Source organism: Arvicola amphibius, chromosome 5, assembly GCF_903992535.2.
Source record: "Arvicola amphibius chromosome 5, mArvAmp1.2, whole genome shotgun sequence".
Classification (NCBI taxonomy): Eukaryota; Metazoa; Chordata; class Mammalia; order Rodentia; family Cricetidae; genus Arvicola; species Arvicola amphibius.
The window spans coordinates 123,436,504-123,457,872 of NC_052051.1; the positions used below are offsets into that span (position 1 = coordinate 123,436,504).

At 42.5% G+C, this 21,369-nt stretch overlaps 1 protein-coding gene across 3 annotated transcripts in view; it reads right to left on the reverse strand.

Moving 5' to 3' along the window:
* The window catches only part of Sema6a (semaphorin 6A), a 124,966-nt gene that overhangs the window by 26,401 nt on the left and 77,196 nt on the right, over window positions 1–21,369 (reverse strand). For 2 of the 3 annotated variants that reach the window (XM_038331514.2, XM_038331513.2), the window contains exons 7-17: window positions 21,075–21,165; window positions 18,668–18,787; window positions 17,901–17,989; window positions 16,795–17,012; window positions 14,273–14,404; window positions 11,286–11,441; window positions 9,763–9,939; window positions 9,297–9,437; window positions 9,125–9,205; window positions 7,004–7,062; window positions 4,362–4,382 (exon numbers count right to left, since the gene is read on the reverse strand). In XM_038331514.2, the coding sequence (XP_038187442.1) occupies window positions 4,362–4,382; window positions 7,004–7,062; window positions 9,125–9,205; window positions 9,297–9,437; window positions 9,763–9,939; window positions 11,286–11,441; window positions 14,273–14,404; window positions 16,795–17,012; window positions 17,901–17,989; window positions 18,668–18,787; window positions 21,075–21,165 (1,285 nt within the window). Of the gene's footprint in view, window positions 1–4,193; window positions 4,245–4,361; window positions 4,383–7,003; window positions 7,063–9,124; window positions 9,206–9,296; window positions 9,438–9,762; window positions 9,940–11,285; window positions 11,442–14,272; window positions 14,405–16,794; window positions 17,013–17,900; window positions 17,990–18,667; window positions 18,788–21,074; window positions 21,166–21,369 lie in introns of all 3 variants that reach the window. The other variant, XM_038331515.2, reaches the window with a different exon arrangement.

The following is a 21,369-nucleotide window of genomic DNA, read 5'->3' on the forward strand; positions in this document are numbered from 1 at the left end:
GAAATAAAATACTGCCTCTATGAGACTTTTGAGTGGATTATTAAGCCATCTTGAGCACTTTTTAGAGCAATCACTGAGCGTCATACTCATGCCTGTAATCCCAACACTTGGGAGGTTGAGGCAGGAGATTTTCTCTGAGCGTGGGACCATACAAGGCTATATAGAGTAAGTTCCAGGTAAGCCTGGGAAAGAAGCCAAGATAGCCACTGCGTGTGTGTTATTGGTGTCTTTGGCACAAAGCAGAATAGACTCAGGATAATTCTAATAATTCTAACCTCGGGATATGATCACCTTATATATGATAAATAAAATACTGGTCACCAGAAAGACAGATCTTAATGATAAACGCATCCCATTTCTCTCTATTCTTTTAATCTGCAGTTACTATTAGAAGTTGGAGTCCCAGGCCAGAGATGTTAAGATTACAAATTTAAAACAATGTATTTTAAAAATGCATTAATCCTGAACCTCTGCTGCCAGGGAAAAGCTAAGCCAGGGAAGAGGTTCGTGTAAGCAATGATTTCTTTGGAAGCACCACACCTGAATGCTGCCTCAAAGCTTCAGTAACATTTAAAAAGCCTCTCTCAGAGCAGAACCTGGGTGGTTCCCACATAGCTCCCCACATCTGTTTTGTTGAAAATAGTCTGCTTCACAGCCCACCGCTAAAAATATGCTCACTTAAGACTCAGGGAATGTTTGATTTTTCTAGACGTTGTGTTTCTGAGTTCTGCATCATATCTGATGCTGAGAAGAGAACAGGATCGAGAAAATCAGCCTGAGAAATTGGGGGGGGGGGAGAATTTCCTTCCTGCTTACCTTGGGGTCTAAAACATGGTTATTTCCACACCTGAATTCAAGACTACATAAAGACAAAAGAATATAGCCAGCCGAAAATACAACTCGGCACCCAACATAAGAAAATAAATTGAAATAGCTTTGTAGGTGGGTAGGGAAGTGGAAGTGGAGGTGGTGGTGGTGGTGATGTGTGTGGTAGCTGGAGGGGGGACGTTGTGCTCCCCTTCAAGTAGCAAGAATTTCTTCTACCTGAATTGATAGGCATTTTGAGCACTTTCGATTTAACTGTGTTCAAGGGGCACTTTTATGGTAATGCCATAAGTATGGTTTAGTGAGAACATTTCTTAATATGGTAATCTAGGGGAATATATGCCTAAGGGACACATTTGCTGTAGAAAAATTTCCTGGACCATATGCTACAGATACATGGAAAACTCATTGGTGACGGAAAGCCAGGGCTACGAGAGGAAATTAATGTGGACCAGATGGTAGTTAGGTAGGAAAATGCTTCACACCAATGTGAGAAATCAGCCTCTTCGTATCTCTGAAGTGTTAGTCGTACGCGCACCACATCTCGAGTCTCTGTATGTAAATCTAGAGAAACTATGTATCAATCTTTTACACTTGTGCTTAAGGACAGAAGGCACGGGCTGGTGATGAACTGAACAAAGAGCAAATATCTGGGCCTCAAAAAGTTTAGAGCCGCCAGGCAAGAGTGTGGAGGACAGCAGCCTCTACGAGCAAGCCAGGTGACTATTCTTAGGATTCTCCATGCTTAAACGCAGTGGCTGGGAAGCCACGGACGGTCTTTCTCACAGCTTGATTTTTACAGGCTATATGATTTGCACTGTCTATGAGACATTGTGACCAAAATGACTTATGGGTATGGTATTGCATGTCAGTAGATTTGCTGGAATCATGCAGCCCAATAGGAGAAGTCACATTTAATCAATGGGACAGAACATATGCTCTGATAGTCTTCAAAGACACACAAAAAAACTATAGCTATATTCAAAAAGTTAATTTTCACGCATCATGTCGTTTCTCTACATCTACAAATCTCTGTGATTCTAGAGGTTAGAAGCTCTTCCCACTCCTCTGTTAACAATGATTGTAGCCGATTAGACATAAAAGAGACACTAATTCTATACAGAGAAGTAAAGAGAGAGAGAGAAAACAGGACCCAATTCACTAAAAAGGGATTCTTGCATATGTGAGCGGTGTTGCCCACAGCATTAACCAATAGAAAACTTGCACAGTGCGCTAAAATGACCCCTTTACTCGAGAAAGAAAATTTCCTCTTTGTGGTTTGTTTTGTGGGTCTAAATGAGTCAGGAAGTTCATGGCGCACAGAGGCCACAATACTAACAGTGCAGGTGCATTCTGGACTGGCTTCCTTGTTTGTATTCACGCCGAGAAAGGTAGCCTTTTGGTCCTTCCTCTGAGGTTACAAATCCAGCACCTGATCCATTGGCTGGCATATAGCTGTCGCTCAATGAAGAGTTGTTGGGTGAATTAATTAAATATTTTCTTAGTTAATGCCAAGATAGTCACCAGTTATGAGAATCTGCAAGTACTGTCTAGAGTATCACTCTTGCTTCTTTCTTTTAAAAAAAAATATGATTTCCCTCCTTTGAAAGCCTCTCTTTAGGCCTCTTAGTAACTTCCTGACCTCTGTGGTGGATCATAACTCATTTTGATGGTCAATTAGCCACCTCACCACTGCATACTGAGTAGCTACCTGCAAGGGGCAGGATCATAAGCTAAAGGAAAAGCGCCGCTCTTCATTGCTTCCTTACAGAAGTTCAAAAGTTCACAACGACTGGGCATTACCCTTGAAAGTTTTAATTTTTCCATTAATATAGGGAAAAATTAATAAATGCCTGTTCTTTGAGGGAGAAATGAAAAATCCACTTGCTTGAAGAATGATTATTTTGCCCATAAAGAGCATCCCAGAGCTTAATTATATGTTCGAAGAATTCCCCGGGAGTTAAAATTGGTCTTGAACCATTGATGAATGCTAGGAAGGTTGCTGGCTCAATTGGTTTCAAGGTTTGGGTTTCTTGACATCTGGTAAAATTTCTTCAGCTATAGGCAATGATGGCAAAGTCTGACATTGCAAAGGAACAGGTGCTAAGCGGTTTCCTTCCTGAAGGTTAAGGTTAAGCTAGATGACATTTGCCTTTTCAGCAATTTTCTCCTGGTCTGTGTTGTTCAATATTCTGGTTTGAATCATAAATGAGAGAATGTCAAAGGTGGAGAAATCCAGTGGCCTGTCTGTTCCACCCTGTCTCGCATCATGAGGGGGCTGGCCAGGGGGAGTGTATTGCACAGCTCTGGCTTTTAAGACAGGCCTTGAAGACTCCACTAAGCCTTCTGATTTATGCTACTTGGTCTCACGGATTAAAAATTTACACAGCGATTGAACACATTTGTAGACATCTTGAACTCTTTTTTGCATCCGAAATCTTGTGTTCTTCTTTTCATCTTTCCCTCCCTTTTAAACTACTCTTATATTTAAAGACTGCCCTTAATTATTCCTATATTGTATATTTCAAACACACACAAAAACTACAAACGGTTGAACTCATGGTCCAAAATCAAATGCAAAAGCTTAAATTTGATACCATAAAGATGTTTTCAGCTTGTGTTTTGAAAAACACATTCAATCATTTATTGTAAAAAACCAAGAGGGAACAGCTGCATTTCGGCTTGCACGTGTGCAGAAGTGAGGACGCTTCCTGACCTCCCACCAGTGCCTGAATGTTTCAGGCAGAGGACAATGGGAGAAATCCTGTTTGGACATCACACCTGCGGCCTCACACTTCCTCACATACGTTCTGAAAAAAATCTCACTGAAAATTGTGGTCAAGCAAATATCTAAACTCATTCTGAGTTTAAGTTTTGTTGGTCGATTTCATGCTACACTGTACAGGTTCGCCTCCAAAGACCCTGGTATCTGCGCCCTATATTGGAATTCCCCTATGGGGGAAGGTTATCGTGACAGCCAGGATTGGGGAGATGGTATTGAGGGGCTACCATTTATGAGTTGGAGTTCCTGCTATATATCTTGAATCTCCTTGTACAAAGCATATTTAAGAAGAAGAAATTTCTTTTCACTTGAGAATCCATTAGGTGTATTTACCAAATTCTTGAATGTTGGCATGTCTCATATTCTGCGGATTCAATATATAAGACTTATTCTCCCCATCAATCGTCCCATATAGGCAGAGTGATTTTTTTTTTAAGCATAGTGAAATCTAGAAATAAGTTTAGTGAATTGGAGCCCTGAAGTAACAAAGAATCTGGTCTATGATTAGGAATGAAAACTACAAACTACCAAAGGATGAGTAACTTTAAGTATTAATATGTATATAAAGATATATCAATAAACTGACCATACACTGTGTTGAAAGACATTTCATAATCTGGTAGAGGAGTTGAAATGTCTATAAAAAAATGAGGATAAAAATTAATTAAAAAGAATTCTAAGGCTTAAAATACTCAGGTGGATTAGTGCAAAATTTTCCATAGACATAAAATGATGACAGTAGCATCTTCCTTACCATTCAGGGCCACGAAGGAATCTGCAAGACAAAAGAAGGGAGACAGTTACTTAACCACACGCTCTTAGTGTGACTTAAAAAGTGAGGGGGACGAGCTAATGGGAACTAGGCCAATGGGGAAGCCCTAACACTGGAAACTATTCTGCTTCCTGCTTGTAACCTAATCTGCTTCTGGCTCAGTTCAACGTTCTATCTCCACATCTCTTCCTTCCACTGGTGTGTGTCCCCAAAGTCATTGCTAACAGGTAGAGAAAACCCAAGGGTTAGAAGAAGAAATGGTCACTGCAATGATTATATGAGAGTCAGGAAGCTATGCTCAACTTAGTACAAAGATGCATGGCTGTGGATAAAAAAAGCAGGCTACATCTGTAAAAAAAGAACTTTTCTTCGTGCTCTATGTGGTTTCATCCCCATGAATGGACTGAGAGAACTGTCCAGTATCATAATCCGTAATGTTCTTAACTCATTGGCAGTTTTAGTGAGGAAATTAAAAAGCCAAACACACACATGTGGAAGGCCGCATATACAGGTTTGTGTGCTGATGTCTAGGTCAGATTACTGGTTCAACAGGAACCCTCTGTGACTTTTCTAAAAGTCCTGTCAAAGTCAGTGCAGCAATTATGCCAACGCCCTCTGAATACAGACACACACACAAGTATGTGTGATAGAAGTAGTTCCTGTTCTGGTGGGAGTAGGCAGAGTGGAGAAGCCCTCAGGACAGCGGGCAGGCAGAGGCATAGTCTCACCTTCTGTCCTGAGTGGGGGTAAAGAATGGAGCATGAAGTTAACAGGCTTCACAGCTGGCTTTGGGCATAAAAACTACATCACTAAATCGGAACTTTCTACTTTACATACACTTGTTCTCTTAGGTTACTCTGCCTGAGAACATAGATATGTGTTAAGCACACACTAGTAATACATCAACATCTCCTTTGTATATTTCCTGATTCAAGCCAAATTTATCTTCCTATTTTTCTACAGAGACTTATACCACCAGATAACAAAAATGTAACAAAAATATTTTCTAAAGCTAACTTAAGTATCTGTAATACCCCCTACCCTTCCCCCAAACACCCTCTCTTTCCAAAACTGAAACTACAAGGCACATGATAATTAAGATACAATGATTGCACTTCAAACCCTTTTATTGACATAGGTGAATAATTGCACACATGGCACAGATGTATGGGTGATAACACATCTCCTACAACAGTTCTGATACAGGAGTATTTCATGAGAAGGTATGATAAATGAAAATTTTGGCCACATATTGTACTAATAATTCAAATTATGTAGGGTCAAGAACTTGTAGATAAGGCTGATTATTGCCCTCTTTATTTGATTATTCTATATCTCTTACAAAAGCATATGATAGAAAGTTGAATGATAACCTAGTCTGAAATTTTAGTTCTTATGACTTAGAATTATATCCATGGGCTTTATTATAGAGTCAAATGCTATTAGTCACTCAGTTTGGCTCCCTTAAGAGCTGTTTTTCAGTGCCCTTTTGATTTCAGATTTCATAAAATTCTGCATAGGGAACATTTTTCAAAAAAATCACCAACCAGGTGAGTCTCCTTTAACATGTCCACACCTTCGTTTTCAGATCTGTCTTAGCTTCTTCCTGAATGCCTTGCTTTCTCTTAACCCTAGTGTTTAGATGCTGTGTTAAAGACTCTTAATAAATTCCAACTCCGCTTTAAAAAAGGTAACAAGGCAAACACATTTTTGCTAAGAACATAGCATTATTACTTAAGTTCACAACACTAAACCACTTTCAGGAAAATCTTGATAAGTGTTCAGATCATAAAACAACTGGACAGCGTTCTGAGATCTCTTCTAGAAGGTTCTAAGTAGAATGTTGCCTCTTAATAGTATGTGACATGAACTCTGAGAATGATGTAGATTAATTTCCACAAAGAGGACATTTAGAATTGCTTTATGTTTATGGGTTAATTTCTTATTCTTATGTTTGTTCCTATTTCAAATGGTTTCATAATCCATCTATATAATTGGAGTATATACATAAATCAAATTTTGAAAATTAATTACTTTCATTGGCGAATATGTTAAAGAACACGAAAACAGTTGCACTCAGCAATCTAGAGTACCATGATTAAGCTTTTGATTATTTGGCTAACATGCGGCGTAACAGCACATTACAAAACACAACAAAACTGTCATTTTTGTAATGGAAACACTGCCATAACTTACTGCTTTCCTATGATTAATATCCTCTAGGATGATTTGTTCGACACATTAGAGTTATGGGAGAGTTGGTCACATTTACAGCAATCACCCTGGCAGTGTTGACTTCCACACACACACCATTTCCTTCGTTATGTTCAGAATCATCTGCACCGAGTTATATATGCGGTGTGATGCTTCTAGACCATCTGATAGCAACTTTAGGAGAGTTTATAAGAATCTTGTTACCTCTGGCCAGGACAACTGACTGATGAGCCCCTTCCCAGCCCCCCCTCACACTGACTCTGCTCCACCCTGAGAATTTTTATGAAAAGATGTCAAACTCCAACTCTGTCAAAAGTTACAGAGCTACCCTCAAAGCCATGCTAATAATGCAAAGAGGATCATAAGGCGTCTTTATCAACAAGCAGACAGAGATTTAAAACGTTACTTACTGTGACAGTCTCCTAGGCCATCTGTATTGCCACGCTCTATGTCCTGTTCGAAAGTCAGCCTTTTAAAAAAAAAAAAAAAATTGGGAGAACAAGGAAAAAGAAAAAAATAAACAATGCCATGAGCCGTCACTCAGAAATGAGTCTTCAGTTTCATTAAAAAAAAAAAAAGTGACCTGTTTGTTAAGTTGAGTGGCCGGTGTGGAAGAAAAAGAAGCTCTCTGCAGCTTATTAAATGAGTTTTATGTGAAACTTTAAAGAGAAGCTTTGGTAGCAGAGAGTTCAACCCTGTGCAGGAAGTTAATTAGTTGTGGGTTCTTATCCTCTCTTGCTCGTGTTCCTGAAGCACTACTTAAACATCCGAGAAGCTTCCACGCTCAAGTTCACGCATAGAAACAATATGTGAGGTATAGCTGGAAGGGACTGGTCCTCTCCGTGACATGTTTTATTCTTATCCATGCTTTCCCACGTCCCTTTTCCTATTCCTTTGCCCACAGAACACATATAACCAGTGTTTACAGGAACGCCCTGCCAGTGAGCATGTGAGAGGGCGGTCTCTGTCTGGCCGAGAGCTTGCATTCCACCTCTTCCGATCTTAGCGCTCCTTTCTTTCTCCTCCATTCCTGGTCTTCAGCATTCAGTTTGAAATTTAAAACAAGCACACTAGATTTGTCCACAGAAAGCGTGTCTTTCAGGAGAACTTTGCGCTTCTATTTCTAAAATGTAATAGAAAATTCTGATCTGTGGCTGCCTCGCGGTGTATCATGAGCCCCGTAAGGAAACTGCTTTGAACGTCGCACCTTGATCTAATAATCCGGATTTAGCCTCTAACGTCTTTGGCTATAATGGAAATTAAATTCATCCTCTACGGATAGGGATTTTGTCTCATAATGAAAGCCAGTATCCACCCAGTCCCCAAACCCCCTCTCCCAGCAGAGCCCTACATGTGTTGAGCAGGGCCTGTGGCACCGGAAACCGAAACATGGTTGCAGACTTGAAAGGAAGTCTCTGGGAGTTCTGATAGTCGCTTTAAAGCAGTTCATAGGAATCATGTTACCTCTGGTCAGTTGCTGAATACAGGACAACTAACTGATGAGCCCCTTCCCAGGCCCCCCTTCACTGATTCTTTCTGCTCTACCCCAGAAATTTCATGAAAAGATGCCAAGTTCCAACTCTGTCAAAAGTCACAGAGCGGCCTTCAAAGCCATGCTAATAATGCATAGGGGGTCATCTGTGGCCCCTGGGTTTCCAGGTCGTCTTTTACGGTGATCATTAGCTTTGTTCAAGAGAATATTTCTTAAATTATGTGCACGGTGGTCACCAAATTGGCTCTTCTACTTGTTCAGCTATTTTAAAAGTGGAAAGGATGCTCCCAGCTTAGGGAGCTGGGGCTGGGGAGGCTCTTTGGCTGCAGGGGAGCGCTGGACTGCCCTGGATACCTCACTGGCGTTATCCACAACTTCTCTGAGACGTGCTTTGAACATTTTTTCCAAATGTTGTTTTAGATTTCACATCCAATGAAGTTTAAAAAAAAAATCACAGTCAGAGCAGAGGATTTGATCTAGGAGACCAACTGGGAAATTGCCAAACATGGATTGTGTGTGTAATGAGCAATGAGGCCAAGGTTTGTTCGGCGTAGGAGATAGCATTATTGGATGTGAGTACCATGCTTGAAGCATGATCACGTGGATTAACGTATGCTCCGCTGTTTCTTCTCAGCCTCGTCTGGCCAATTAGCAGACTCAGTTTGCTGTGGCTGGACAAACCATCCACTAATTGAATGGTACCCCACGGCTCTTTTCCCTGCTGTCCTCAAACCCTGATGCTCAAAGTATGCATCTTCAGGTCCCACTCTCTAGGGAATACTTTTGAAGTCCACTGTGTTCCCTTTCTGTGTTCTTAACTAGTCTAGTCCGGGGGGATTATCCCATGGACACTGTGCCACGTGTGACCCCGAGTCTCTGAACTGAGTTGGAGATGGAGAAGGCGCCTTGTCAGTTCTGTGGCTGAAATTCCCATACACAGAAGGGTAAGTGCTGACAGTTTGAGGGAACACAGCCAAGCCGACATCTAGCATGAAGAGGGATCAGGGCACTTTGCCTTCCCACACCTCAGGCTCCTTACCTGCTGAGGGGTGACAGATGGGCACAGGAACCGCTTTCCTTCACCCACCCACAATATGGGTCTCTGGAGGCGATACAGGTTCTGCAGGGGGTAAGAAGATGACCGTCAGCTACCCAAGATTGCTTTCTAACTACTGTGGACTGTCTAGTTGCCAATGAGGCAAAATACGTACTTTTTACACTTGCCATGCCGTTCGCAGCGGCCAAGAGGCACCTTTATCACGCAGGTAGAGAATGCCACATACAGTGAGCCGCTTGCTCTGTCAAGCTGCATGCCCATAATCCTTTTGTCCTCCACGCCATCATAGCTGCACCTAGTTTTATGAGGTAGGAGGAGACTATTAGTAGACTCTCAGGAACAATTTCCTTTCTCCTGCACCACCCCTGTACGCCATTTCGGGGCTGACACGCTGACCTCATAATTTAAGATACCTTATGTGGACACCCTACATGGGCGGCTATAGGATCATAACATTATTGGCAAGGAAAAACTAATGCCCAGTATTTTCTGGAGTTGGTGTGAAAAGTAACCGAAAACCTCATAAACCAACTTGTCTGCCATGGTTTTCCATGGATGACAAAAAGGGCTACAGTAGCATGACCAATAATCACCAAGCAAGGACCCAAAGTTTGACTCACTTTTCCGGGTTGTAAACATTCATCTCCTCCAGGAAAACGCTGCCATTTAAGAAACCACTGCTTCCTATCCTGGCCAAGAACTTCAAGATGATTCCCTTTTCTGATCCCAGGAAAACCACAGTGTAATTCTGATATGGCCCAGCGGCATTGTCTACTGCAATTTTGGTCAGGCGGTATCTAAAATAACAGAATCACATTTGGGGGAAGAGGAAAAACTTTTTGTTAGTCTGTCATTAAAGGTCCCCTTTCCGCTTCAAACAACTGCGACACAGCTTTCTAGTAACAACTAGAAATGTCATGAAAAATATATGCAAGTAAGTAATGCTCTCCAGCCGTTCTGGCCCTTTGTTTTCATATGCAGAACATTCGGATAGCTCCAACAGGGGGAAGGAAGTTATGTGTGTGCGCGGAGGCCAAATTCCATAGTAAATAAATATCCATAACCATATGAAAGCACTCAGCACCGATCCCTTTCACGAGCAATAAGGAAAGACTGATGGCGCCAATGGAGGGGGCAGGCATAAGAAGTGACAGTGCTTAGCATTCTTTGCAACATCGAGAAGGAAAGCAGTGGGTCCCATTGCAGTGGGTCCCATTCTCCGTGCTTTTCCTAGGAGGCGCAAAGTGTTTGTTAACGAGAGGCAAGATTAGAGAATGTTCTGATTGTACACAGAAGAGGAAAGAGGGCCTTGAAGGACTCAGAAAAGCACGAACATCAGGACCTGCAAGCCAAATCACGGTTAGTAAGGGAATGGAGAAAGACAAGCACATAATGAAGTCCTAGTGGGTATCCTCTTTCTATGAAATTCTTTGGTCATTTTGTCTTTCACAGATACTTATTTGTCCTAAGTACCAAGACAGGAACAAGAAAACACCAGTCTTCCTATGGTCGTGGCTGCTTAGTTATACTCAAGCAATTTTATAATTCAATAAAAATCAGGGGATTAGAAATGGGGTAAACTCACTATTTTGTGTCATCGACTGCCACAATTTAGAAAAGCCTGCTGTAGTATTTGAAAATAAGCTCCCATCACAAAGGATATTGGATGCCATCAGAGCGCTCCAATCAGCTACTACTGCTCTGTTGGCATCCCTTCAGATAAGGAATACTAAGGTATAACTTCCTCATGCTGTCATGCCATTACATACGCAGTGTCCCTTCATGGCAACCCAATCATGTGGAACCAAGCAGGTCACCGCTTCTTCTCCCAGGTCCTCCCTCACCATGCCTCTGCACCGCACAGATTGGATTAACAAGCTAATCTGGAAGGAAGTATTTTTCTTTCTTCTAATTGCTGGCACATGGAGAACTGGCCTGAAAATACTGGCACTCTTCTCACTGGGAATGCAGCGATGGGGATTTGGTGGCATCTACCCAGCCCGTCAACATTTCCTAGCTGAATCCATGCCCAGGATAGCAGAAGATGTTTGTGGCATTTCAAAGCATGATCCACTGACAGAATCCACGAACACAAGATAAAGTCAAGGAAATCCATTGAGGACGTGGTTGGCTTGACACCCACCTGACCATCGTTCTCAGGAACCATGGTCGGTTGATGATGGACGGTACTGCCTCATCCATGAGTGGGTGTGTCTTAATGAAGTTCAGGGTGTCGTCAGGAAGCTCATTGGAGGTTGCATATCTTTCTAAAGACGACGAGCCAGCACAACAACCTGGCCTAAAATGAGACAAAGGGTAGGGTTGGGGGGTTGGAAGGGGAGAGGGAAAGAGTTATTTCATGCCTTCTGGCAAATTCTTTGAATGAAATGGCTTCTCAAGCATCTGACTTGGAGAATGTGCCGCAGGCAGCGAAGAGGAAGTTGAACAATGCATAAAGGCACCAAATACAATGTGCTGAGATTTCCACTGGACCGCCTCCTCATTCTGTGAAGAAGCCTTAGCTGGGACAGCTCAGTTTCATCTCCAGGCGGCTTGGCTTCCTTCCAGATGCGCAAACAAACCCCAGTGAACAGAGATGGAGCTGGAAGTGAGTGAGTGAGTGTGGGGGGCCGTGCGTCCCAGGGTTGCTTTATGCTATCTGTCAACTTGATACAAATCTAGACACACCTGGGAAGAAAGACCCTCACCTGAGAGACTGTCTCTAATCACTCCAACCTGTGGGCTTCTCTGTGAGGGGTTTTCTTAATTGGTAAGTCATGTAGGAGGATCCTGCCCACTGGGGATGGTACCACCTCTAGGTAAGTGAGCCCAGGCTGTGTCAGAGAGGTGGTAGAGCAAACTAGAGGAGGCAAGCCAGTAAGCCATGTGCCTTATGGTTTCTGTGTCAACTTCCGGCTTTGGCTTCCTGCCTTGGCTTCCCTTGATGATAGACAATAATAAACTCTCCCTAAGTTGTTTTTGGTCATGGTGTCTATCATAGCAACAGAAAGCCAACTAGGAAACCTTGCTGGAGGGTCTAGATGCAGTGGTTCTCATCCTTCCTAATGCTGGGATCCTTTAATACAGCTCCTTATGCACGGTGTGGTGACCCTAACCATAAAATTATTCATTTTATTTATTTATGTGTTTGTTTGTTTTCGAAACAGGGTATCTCTGCAAGCTTTGGAGCCTCTCCTGAAACTAGTTTTTTTTTTTTTTTTTTTTTTTTTTTTGGTTTTTCGAGACAGGGTTTCCCTGTAGTTTCTAGAGCCTGTCCTGGAATGAAACTACTCTTGTAAACCAGGCTGACCTTAAACCTTAAACTCACAGAGATCCACCTGCCTCTGCCTCTCGAGTGCTGGGCATGCGCCACCAACTGCCCAGCTCCATAAATTATTTTATGGCTACCTCATAACTGTGATCTTGCTACTGTTATGAATCATAAATATGTGATATGTGACCCTTGAAGGGGTCACGACCCACAGGCTGAGAACCTCTGTTCTAGAGACATATTCTACAAAGGAGGAGACTAGGCTAATGCTTTCACAAATATAAAAAACAGAGATTGCCACAAAGGTACACACCGGCAATACTCAGTGTTACAACCTCTCGGAGTATACTAGTTCACGTGTCCTTCTTGTCTTCGTTTGTTATGAGATTTGGGCAGGTCTGAAAAGCCAGTTACACTGAAGATCTTTCCTGAAAGACCAGTTCCTTGCAACTGAGCAGATCACGCAGGTGAACTTTTGAAACTTTTGAACTTTTGGGGAGGTACATGGAAATCTCAGCAAAGTCAGATCAGAGCATACTAAAGTCTGGTGCAGGAGAGGAACCCGTGCCTCACGACACAAACTTTTCCCATATCATGGGGCTACAGCCAGCTGGCCCTCCACAGTCAGCCTGCTCTTGGCAAAAGGGACGAGACAAGATAGGGAAGCATGTGGGTACACACAGTGACATGGGAGAAAAATCCCTTAACCCATGCCCTTGTGATGCCTGAATGACACCATATTCACACACCAAGACCCCCCTCCCTCTCCCTCTCTCTCCCTAGAAGCCAATCCCTCCACTTTAACTCCCTTTCCTTGATCATCCAGAAGGTACTGAAGTGGGTAATCTATCTGGTCCCTAACGTGTACCTTCACATTGAGTCTTCCTTGACCAGAGAAGGAACATGGCAGGCAACTCAACTGACAGAAAGGGATGGCCCCTTGGGCTTCTTTGGCTCCTGATATCTAAATTGATTCAATTAAATGCATTTGTAGCTATTTTGGTAGGATAGTAGTCCAAGGGAGAGCATGAGAACAACAAAAAAGCCAGGAAGACATTGGGCTTGCTTCCAGCGCCACAAAAACTAAATATAGAGATTTCCACATAACTAGACCACAAGGGGAAAGGTGTGGAGTACAAGTCACACGGAGTTGGAAAACGTAGGGTCAGGATGGGAGAATATTCTTCCAGGGTTCTCTTTTTAATGGGAGCATATGAAGAGATTTTATAGAACTAAGAAATTTGTGCAGTGTCTCTGGGTCATGTGCTTCTATGTGAGCGAGTCTAGGGCACAGCTTGGAAAAGGCTAGCACTATATTGTATGTGGACGTAGAAAAGCAATGCACCGTACCAACTAAACAATTCTTACCCTTGTCCTGGTGCCCTAGACTTGACTCTGATCCCACTTGTTCCCCTAAATCAAGGAAGTATCATTTATATTTTACATTTTATTGGGATTAAAGAGTTCCTATAGAATGAGAGGGAGGCACAGCAGAGGTCTCTCTAGTTATATGAACTTGCACAATACAGTTTACTCTCTGGTCCTTAAATTTTCCACCTATAGACCAATGGGACCAGCTCTAGCACATGGCTCCTATCACCTATTATATGGGGCCAACCACATTTACAAAGGTTAAGCAGAGGACTAAAGGCATGGTTTGTGGGTACTAAAGGGTTCTGGTAAGAAGTGTGAATGCAAATGTCACATCATGAGAGTCTTCCTGTTGTTCTTGGGTCTCTCTCTGCCCAGCTTGGGATGCAAGGCTCCAGTCTGTGGTCGCCAGGATGCTCACTATCAGAGAAGCCAGTTTCATCATTTCAGAGTTAAAAATAGTTGACTAAATAAATATTTGCACATACCTGGGTTTAGGGACACGCTCATCTGGAACTGGCGTCCAAGTAGAATCAGGAGACTTCTGTTCCTTGAACCTCCCAGTAAAAACATTGGCAATGTCAAGCATGTCATAGGCACAGACTGCAGACCCGGGGATGCTGTAATGACATTACATACCAGGTGTTACTCACATAACTGCTATTCATCCCCTTAGAAAACATACTCTGAAGAAACTCTTATCACAGGCAGGTAGGATTTAAAGTCCATACCCTGAACACTACAAATAAAGGGATCATAAGTGTAAAGAGACCAATCAAATTTGCATCAACAATCTTAAAGAAGGCTCGCTAGTGCAGTAAACTCAAGGGGAGAAGCCTATCATTTCTTCATCGCCTCTTGAGCCCCCTTTGTTTGTGGGGGAGAATTAAGAGCTTGTTAAAGAAATTCTGTAAACCCTACAGAGAATAGGGTCCTGCCTTTAGTAGCTAGGCCACAGTTTAGGATGGAGATAAAAAAACAATCAATTCAGAGCAAGCCAGTGAGAGCTATGCATGAGTCAGGACAAGGTTTCATGGCATAAGACGCCTACATGGGGTTTTGATGGGCGGACACTGGTCAGGCTGGAGGACTTTACAGAGAAAGAAAGGCACATTCCAGAACCAGACCTCAGGTCTGGCAAGCCTGTGGTATAGACTATGTGACGAAAAAATGGGAGCAAACAGGCTGAGGAGGGAAGGGAGCCAGACCACGTTGGGGCTGTTGTGCTAGACCAAGGTGCTTGCTTGTTCTTTTTCCCCAGCGTAGAGAGGGACCCCTCAGGGATTGGCAGCAATCTGGCATAACCAAGCCTGCCTGTGTGGAGGAGGAAGTAGAAAGGGATGGAACGAGAGTAAAGACCATGTGTAATTTAGGATGACAATGGTAAACACATTTGTAGTCTGGCAAGTTAGGCTGTCTGATCTTATTGAACAAATAATATTTCTGACACCGCATAATCATAATAAAGTAATTTTAGGGCCACTTAAAAAATAAGAGTTATTTATAATACACAAGAACTCACTATGGTATTATAATCACAAAGTAACCCAAACTTTTAGTAAAACAAAACCCCAAACTAGAAATGTATTTTTAAATCCCACGAACCCCTGCATTTCCATGTACCAAGACAGCATGTTTTCCAAAAACCCTAGATAGATGGGATCTTACATGTGAATATTCAAACCCTGAAACATTTTATATCTTCCCTGTTCTCAAGTCTAAAAATCCCTACAGATGATTAAAGCTTGCCTAAATCTAATCGAATACTTCTTGCTGCCATATAAGCTCCTACTTTCATTTATCTTCAGTGAGAAATCCTTGGCACTTGCCCTCCCTGTAATTGAGGAGTATGAGTTCATCTTTCAGCTTGCTCTCCTCTGGGCTCTACCCAATACCTGGGCACGTCTTTCTAGATGCTATCTTCCAGTCTTATCATTTTTCACGCCTGTCATCTAGGCGCTCCTGAAGTTCATGAAAGTCCTCGTAAAAAGTCTAATCCTAAGAGTATTCTTAGAAGAGGATATTCTGTAAGGAAGGTCTAAAATCGTACACAGACAGGAAAGCGTGGTGCATGCATTTAGAGCTCATGGTCAGGGGTTATACCCAGAGTTATGGTCATTTCCTCCAACAGTGTTGGGACTCTGAAACCTTGTTGATTCATAGAGAGCTGGATGCCAGCGAAAGATGGTCATTCTGCCAGTCTATCATTTCCATGCATATTCACTGTGTTGGGATCAATTATTAATGTGCCATTTAATTAATTAATATTTCTGATGAACTAAACATAAAATAGAAATGAAGTGATAGACAGTATTTTTAGGGATAGTGTTTAGTGGCTTATGAGTCCTCACTAAAACCTTCCCAGAGGCACTCGTGCTGGGGTTGGGATCTGGGCCATGAACCAACTCCTTGAACCATTGGAGGTTTACATCCTCAAGTGGGATGCTAACTAGAATCTTGGGTGGAACCCTTGGCAGGTTCCCCTCACTCCTAAATTTCTCACTGTAGCAACTTCTCAATGTAGCATTTTAATAATGCCCCTCTTTACACACACACACACACACACACACACACACACACTCCCAGTTCAGTCAGGGAAATACTACAAGCCAAACAGGAATGCCAGATGACCTAGAAGAGATCAGAGAAAGATACTGAATTCCAAATCTGTCCCTTCTATCACTGACTACGTGATCCAGGCAATGGAATGTTTTAAGCTTTTTCTTCATGTGTGAAAAGAGAACAATAAAATTTGGTTTACAGAAAGGAATCACATACAAAGTATTTAATGTCAGTCCTATAAATAGAAGATATTGCCATAACTTACTTCCCTAAAAAGCTTAATTTAATAATGCTCATAAATTCTAATTAGTTCATTGATGAAAACTCAAAGTAATGCTTTTTAAATACAAATAGTGACAGCTGCCTTTCCATCAGTTGCAAATCTTTTCCCTAGGGAAAAGGGAGCTGGGAAGAATATATTAGGTCAACACAGCCAGGGCATGGTTACCTGTTATAAGGTGTGGAAAAGGTTGCCAAGACAACGTCACGGCCATTAATGCGAATCACATCTGTAACTGCCTGGAGTATATTGAAATAAAAATGAGAGTCTCCGGGCACTGAGCAGTTCAGGCGAGCCTTCAGGAAAGACGTCCACTGCTTCTCCAGGACTCTCTGAGACCCTCCCATGTCATTCTTGCAAACCTGAGCCACCCTAGGGAAGACAACCTGCAGAGAAAGGCACACAGAGGGAATGAAACGCAGTCCTTTCCTTCTGAAATGCAGAAGATCTTAGAAGACTTTGCCTTCGCCAAACAACAGAAATGGAACAACAAGCTACTTAATTTAATATTGCATTTCTAAAATCAAAAAAAAAGAAGAAAAAAAAGAAAAAAGGAAAAAAAAACGTCATCCTAGAAACAGAATGTTTTAAAAGATAAGGCGATGGCATTTAATATGGAGCCATAAATCCTTCAGGGGATGAGCTCCCAGCCACATAAACTCATTTCCATACAGACTGCTTAGCTTTTATTTCCTCAGACAAAAGCACACTTTGTATGCGCCATCTCTGCCATCCCCACTGCCTGCCTCTGGGGTTTGAAATCTCATACTTGGAGTGTGAGTCCTTCTAACCATGCAAGCCACCCTGGTATTTTATTGGTGCCCTCTAACTCAGTGACCTTGATCTGCTGTCTGGTAAAAATAACTAAAATAAACATCCTCTAACTGTAATCTTGCTTTTCTACAATAAAACCAAGACTCAGTTTGCCTAAAGATAATGGGTATGGATTCTCTCTATGGAGTAACTCAATTAAAAGGGAAAATTGTACCTGGAAGCTACATCTCAAAACACTTCGAATTCCGTACGATAGCAACCAAACATCTGTTAGTTAGATCTTCAGTAGAGATATTCAAGAGGTTCCCTGTAATTTGTTACTGTTCTGAAAAAGTGGCTTGGGCTTCCAGACAGCTTAGGCTGTCGCTTCTGCCCATCCTTAGTTGTGTTGTTACTGGGCTCACAATTTGCATCTCAAGGTCATTTAAAACAACACGGGTTCCAAAAGACAGGTCTCCGAAAATGTCGCAAACAGAGCCAGGGACGCCCTCCCCGCTTACCTTCCCCATAGTGTTGTACTCTACCGCAATTTCTCTGAAGAAGAAGTAGATATAGTCTCCATAATCCAGTGCTTGGACAAAGTACGGCTCTGTGGACAAACGGGCACTTTAATTGGAGCTATGTCCCATAGTGTTAAGAGAATTTTAATCAAGTGTAGCCAAAGATGTGTTATTAATTGGAAGTGTAGGGCTATTACACATGTGGTTAACACGAACCAATTCTAATGGCTTCACAAGTGCCGGCGCTCGTGATTTCAGAAAGCACTTGAGCCTACAAATTACATCTTTCCCAAGCTTTGCCACTGAGGGTGAAGAATAAGTACGCTTTGCAAATCTCTGGAGTTTTATTTTCCACAGTGGAATGTCTGCATTGCCTGGAGTAGTTGGTGCACACTGCTCCGTCACCCTGACTCACACAGGCCTGGGAATGGCTGATTTCCTGTTCCCCACCACTTCATCCCCTGTTCCCTTTCGTGAATGCTCTCTTCAGCTCTTTTCATGAGGGACTCTGGAATGAGAGTTTGGGGCAGGGAAAGATGAATGTTATGTATTCTATTGTCACGGCGCTGGTGGTTTTGCTAACACTCCAGAAGCTCACGGGAAAGGGAAAAGGGAGGCAAATAAATCAGTGGAGGCAAAGGATGCAATTTACATGGTTTTGGCTGTCAGAAACCATTATTAAAATGAATCTACAGTCTGGTCCATCCAGACTCTAAATCTCTTATGAGGTCTGCGTCGCTCCTCCCTCTCTTCATTTAATTGCTCACCTTTCAACCACTTGGAATCATGTTTGACGGTCCTGAGGGTAGGGCTGTCTCCAAGGCTCCTGTAAATGACTGCATCAATGGCCAGGAAGTCAGTTACTGTGGCAGAGTAGAGTTTTCCATCTGAGGAGAAAAGAGAAAGAGTTGAACAGGGTACCCAACAAGGCAGGGACGGATGACAGTGAAGATGTCCCCTAGACTGCTCTCCTACATCAGGCAAATGAGATAGGACAACTGGGAAAGATCCAAGAAAAATGCTTGGCCCACGCTCACCATTTGAAATTGGGATCATGAGAAAGGAAACATTTTTCATTTTTAAAATTGCATGGCAATTTTTCCAAGCAACAGTGGCAGTGGCAGCCGCTCAGGAAACAGAGTAAATGAAATATGCTATTTGCTTCACTTGATTAAGATGGACCTTGACTGAAATCTCAAGGCCAAGGACCCTTGGACGGTACTACTGCCGTCAAGCTATGGCCAACTGGATTAGGAAGGAGCCCTGAGAAATAATAAGAGAATGGATTTTATCAACAAAGGCTTTAAATCCATCCAGAAATATGGATGACCTGAGCCTGAGCTGAGTTTGAGTAAGGGGAAGAGGGAGATTCATAGGCTCTGGTGGCTGACCAGATGCCTACTTCTGTCCTGAGACTCACAGTCCCTCTTTTCCTTAGTCATAAGAGTATAGGCTCACATTGTTGGGCCTAGCTTTTATTTTGAGTTCTGGGGATTCGAACTCAGGTCTTCATGCTAGGACAGCAAGCACTTTAACCGCAGAGCTACCTCCTTAAGTCTCTTTGATCTGTTTTTAATGAATTTTATGGTTCCATTAATTATAGTTGAAGAAACTTAAATATGACATAGTGCATTTTAAGTTTTTCCATATATAAAATCTGTGGCTGATAGTTAAGTAAAAAAACCTGGTATAAACATCTTTTTTAAAAAAAAAAATTTAGATGGATTTATTTTATATGCATGGGTATTTTGTTAACATGCAGGTATGTGCACAATGTGTGTGCCTGGTGACCAGAGATGTCAAAGAAAAGAATGCATAGGCTCTGAGGGAACTGGAGTTAAAGATGTTTGTACACACCACAGGGGTGCTGGGAAGCAAACCCAGGTCCTCCAAACAACAGCGAATGCTCTGAGCCATTTACTGCTTGCACCATATCCTGCCTCTGTTGGCAAAAATGGCATTTACTACTTCTAACAAGGCTCATCCATTAGCAAATACTTAGTTTTTATAAGATGTCAAACGTTCCAGTGAAAAATGACCCAATATCCCTCCTGCTTGGAGGGATAAAAACATGCCTTTTTCCTTGTAGCTGTTGGAAGCTAGGCAGCTGTTATAAACAGTCAGTCCCCTTTCTAGTTCAGAAGTCCTCTCTTTAGATTCCATCTAACACTGAGTCTTCCCCTGGCCTTGTTGCTGACAGTACAGGGCAGCTTCTCCCTGTGCTGCGCTGGAATCTTCCTGTTTCTGCACTCTGACCCCGTGGGCCAACCCCAAATGGGAGACACTGAGAAGGAGCTGGGAATTAACTGCTTCATAACCAAAGCCCAAGAGTTCCCACGCCAGTTAGGCTCTGCCAGGCTTTTGCTGTCACGATGGCAAGGACAGCTGATGGTGGGACTACACCCTAGAACAACGAATCCCTTTTACACCCAACACGTCTCTCTGCACCCTTTTCCACATATACAGCTAACAATGAATTCCTAAACAAACTTCCCAATGAAAACATGCTCATATACAAAAATCCCACGAAACTGGAAAACGATGGCTGACTAGCTACTTCTCTACAGCTTGTTCAGCAGGAACAGGGGCCCCTATAGGCAATCAGTAACTCAGCACTATGACCGTTTGGTCAGAGGTATGCACATAGTCGAATCAGGTCAATGGCATTTGAGAAGGCTGCTGCTCTAGCAATGTGAAGAAGCTTCCAGAAACTTCCTTTTACTTCTCCCTTTTTGTTCTATATGTAGACAAGAAGCCTGCAGCCTTTGAGACTGGGAGAACAGCCATCCCACGAAGAAGGAAATGAAGAGCAGGAAAATGGCCATGAGAGACATGCCATAAATACTGTCAACCTGACCTCCAGCATTAGATCCACGATGATGGTTCCACATAAGGTTTTCTAGTATCTAAGCCCAAGCTTTCATTCACCCATGCGGTATTGTGCCATCCTCCTTTCCGGAAGGCACAAAAGCCTGTGGGAGTGGGGCAGAGATCTCTTTTGAGAACCAAAACTCCAGTTCCCATCCTAATTTCAAATGGAAGAGGCATTCTTAATTACAGTATTCACCAGAGAATCCGTACAACTGTGACTCTACAGATCCTTCCCAACAGATTCTCTGCCACAGGCTGAAAGATGCAAAACCAAATTGAATGAGGAGAAATCAGGTCACCTACCTGCGAACAGGGCGATGTTGGCATGTTTGGCATCATAAGGGCATCTGGCCATTCCACTAAATTCATCCCCAAAAGTTTCCAAAGTATCGATCTAAATAAAATAACGGGGCTGAATTACCACCAGTTACTGACAACAGTAACAGAAACCGATATTTAAAAGTAATTCATAGGCACCTTGCAAATGCATCCTTGTAAATGCTCACTGAAGTAAATCTATTAGTTTCAGATAAGGAAAAGGAGGCTTTGAGAAACGATTTACTTGATTAAGACTGTAATTAAGGTAGTGTAAAATTTG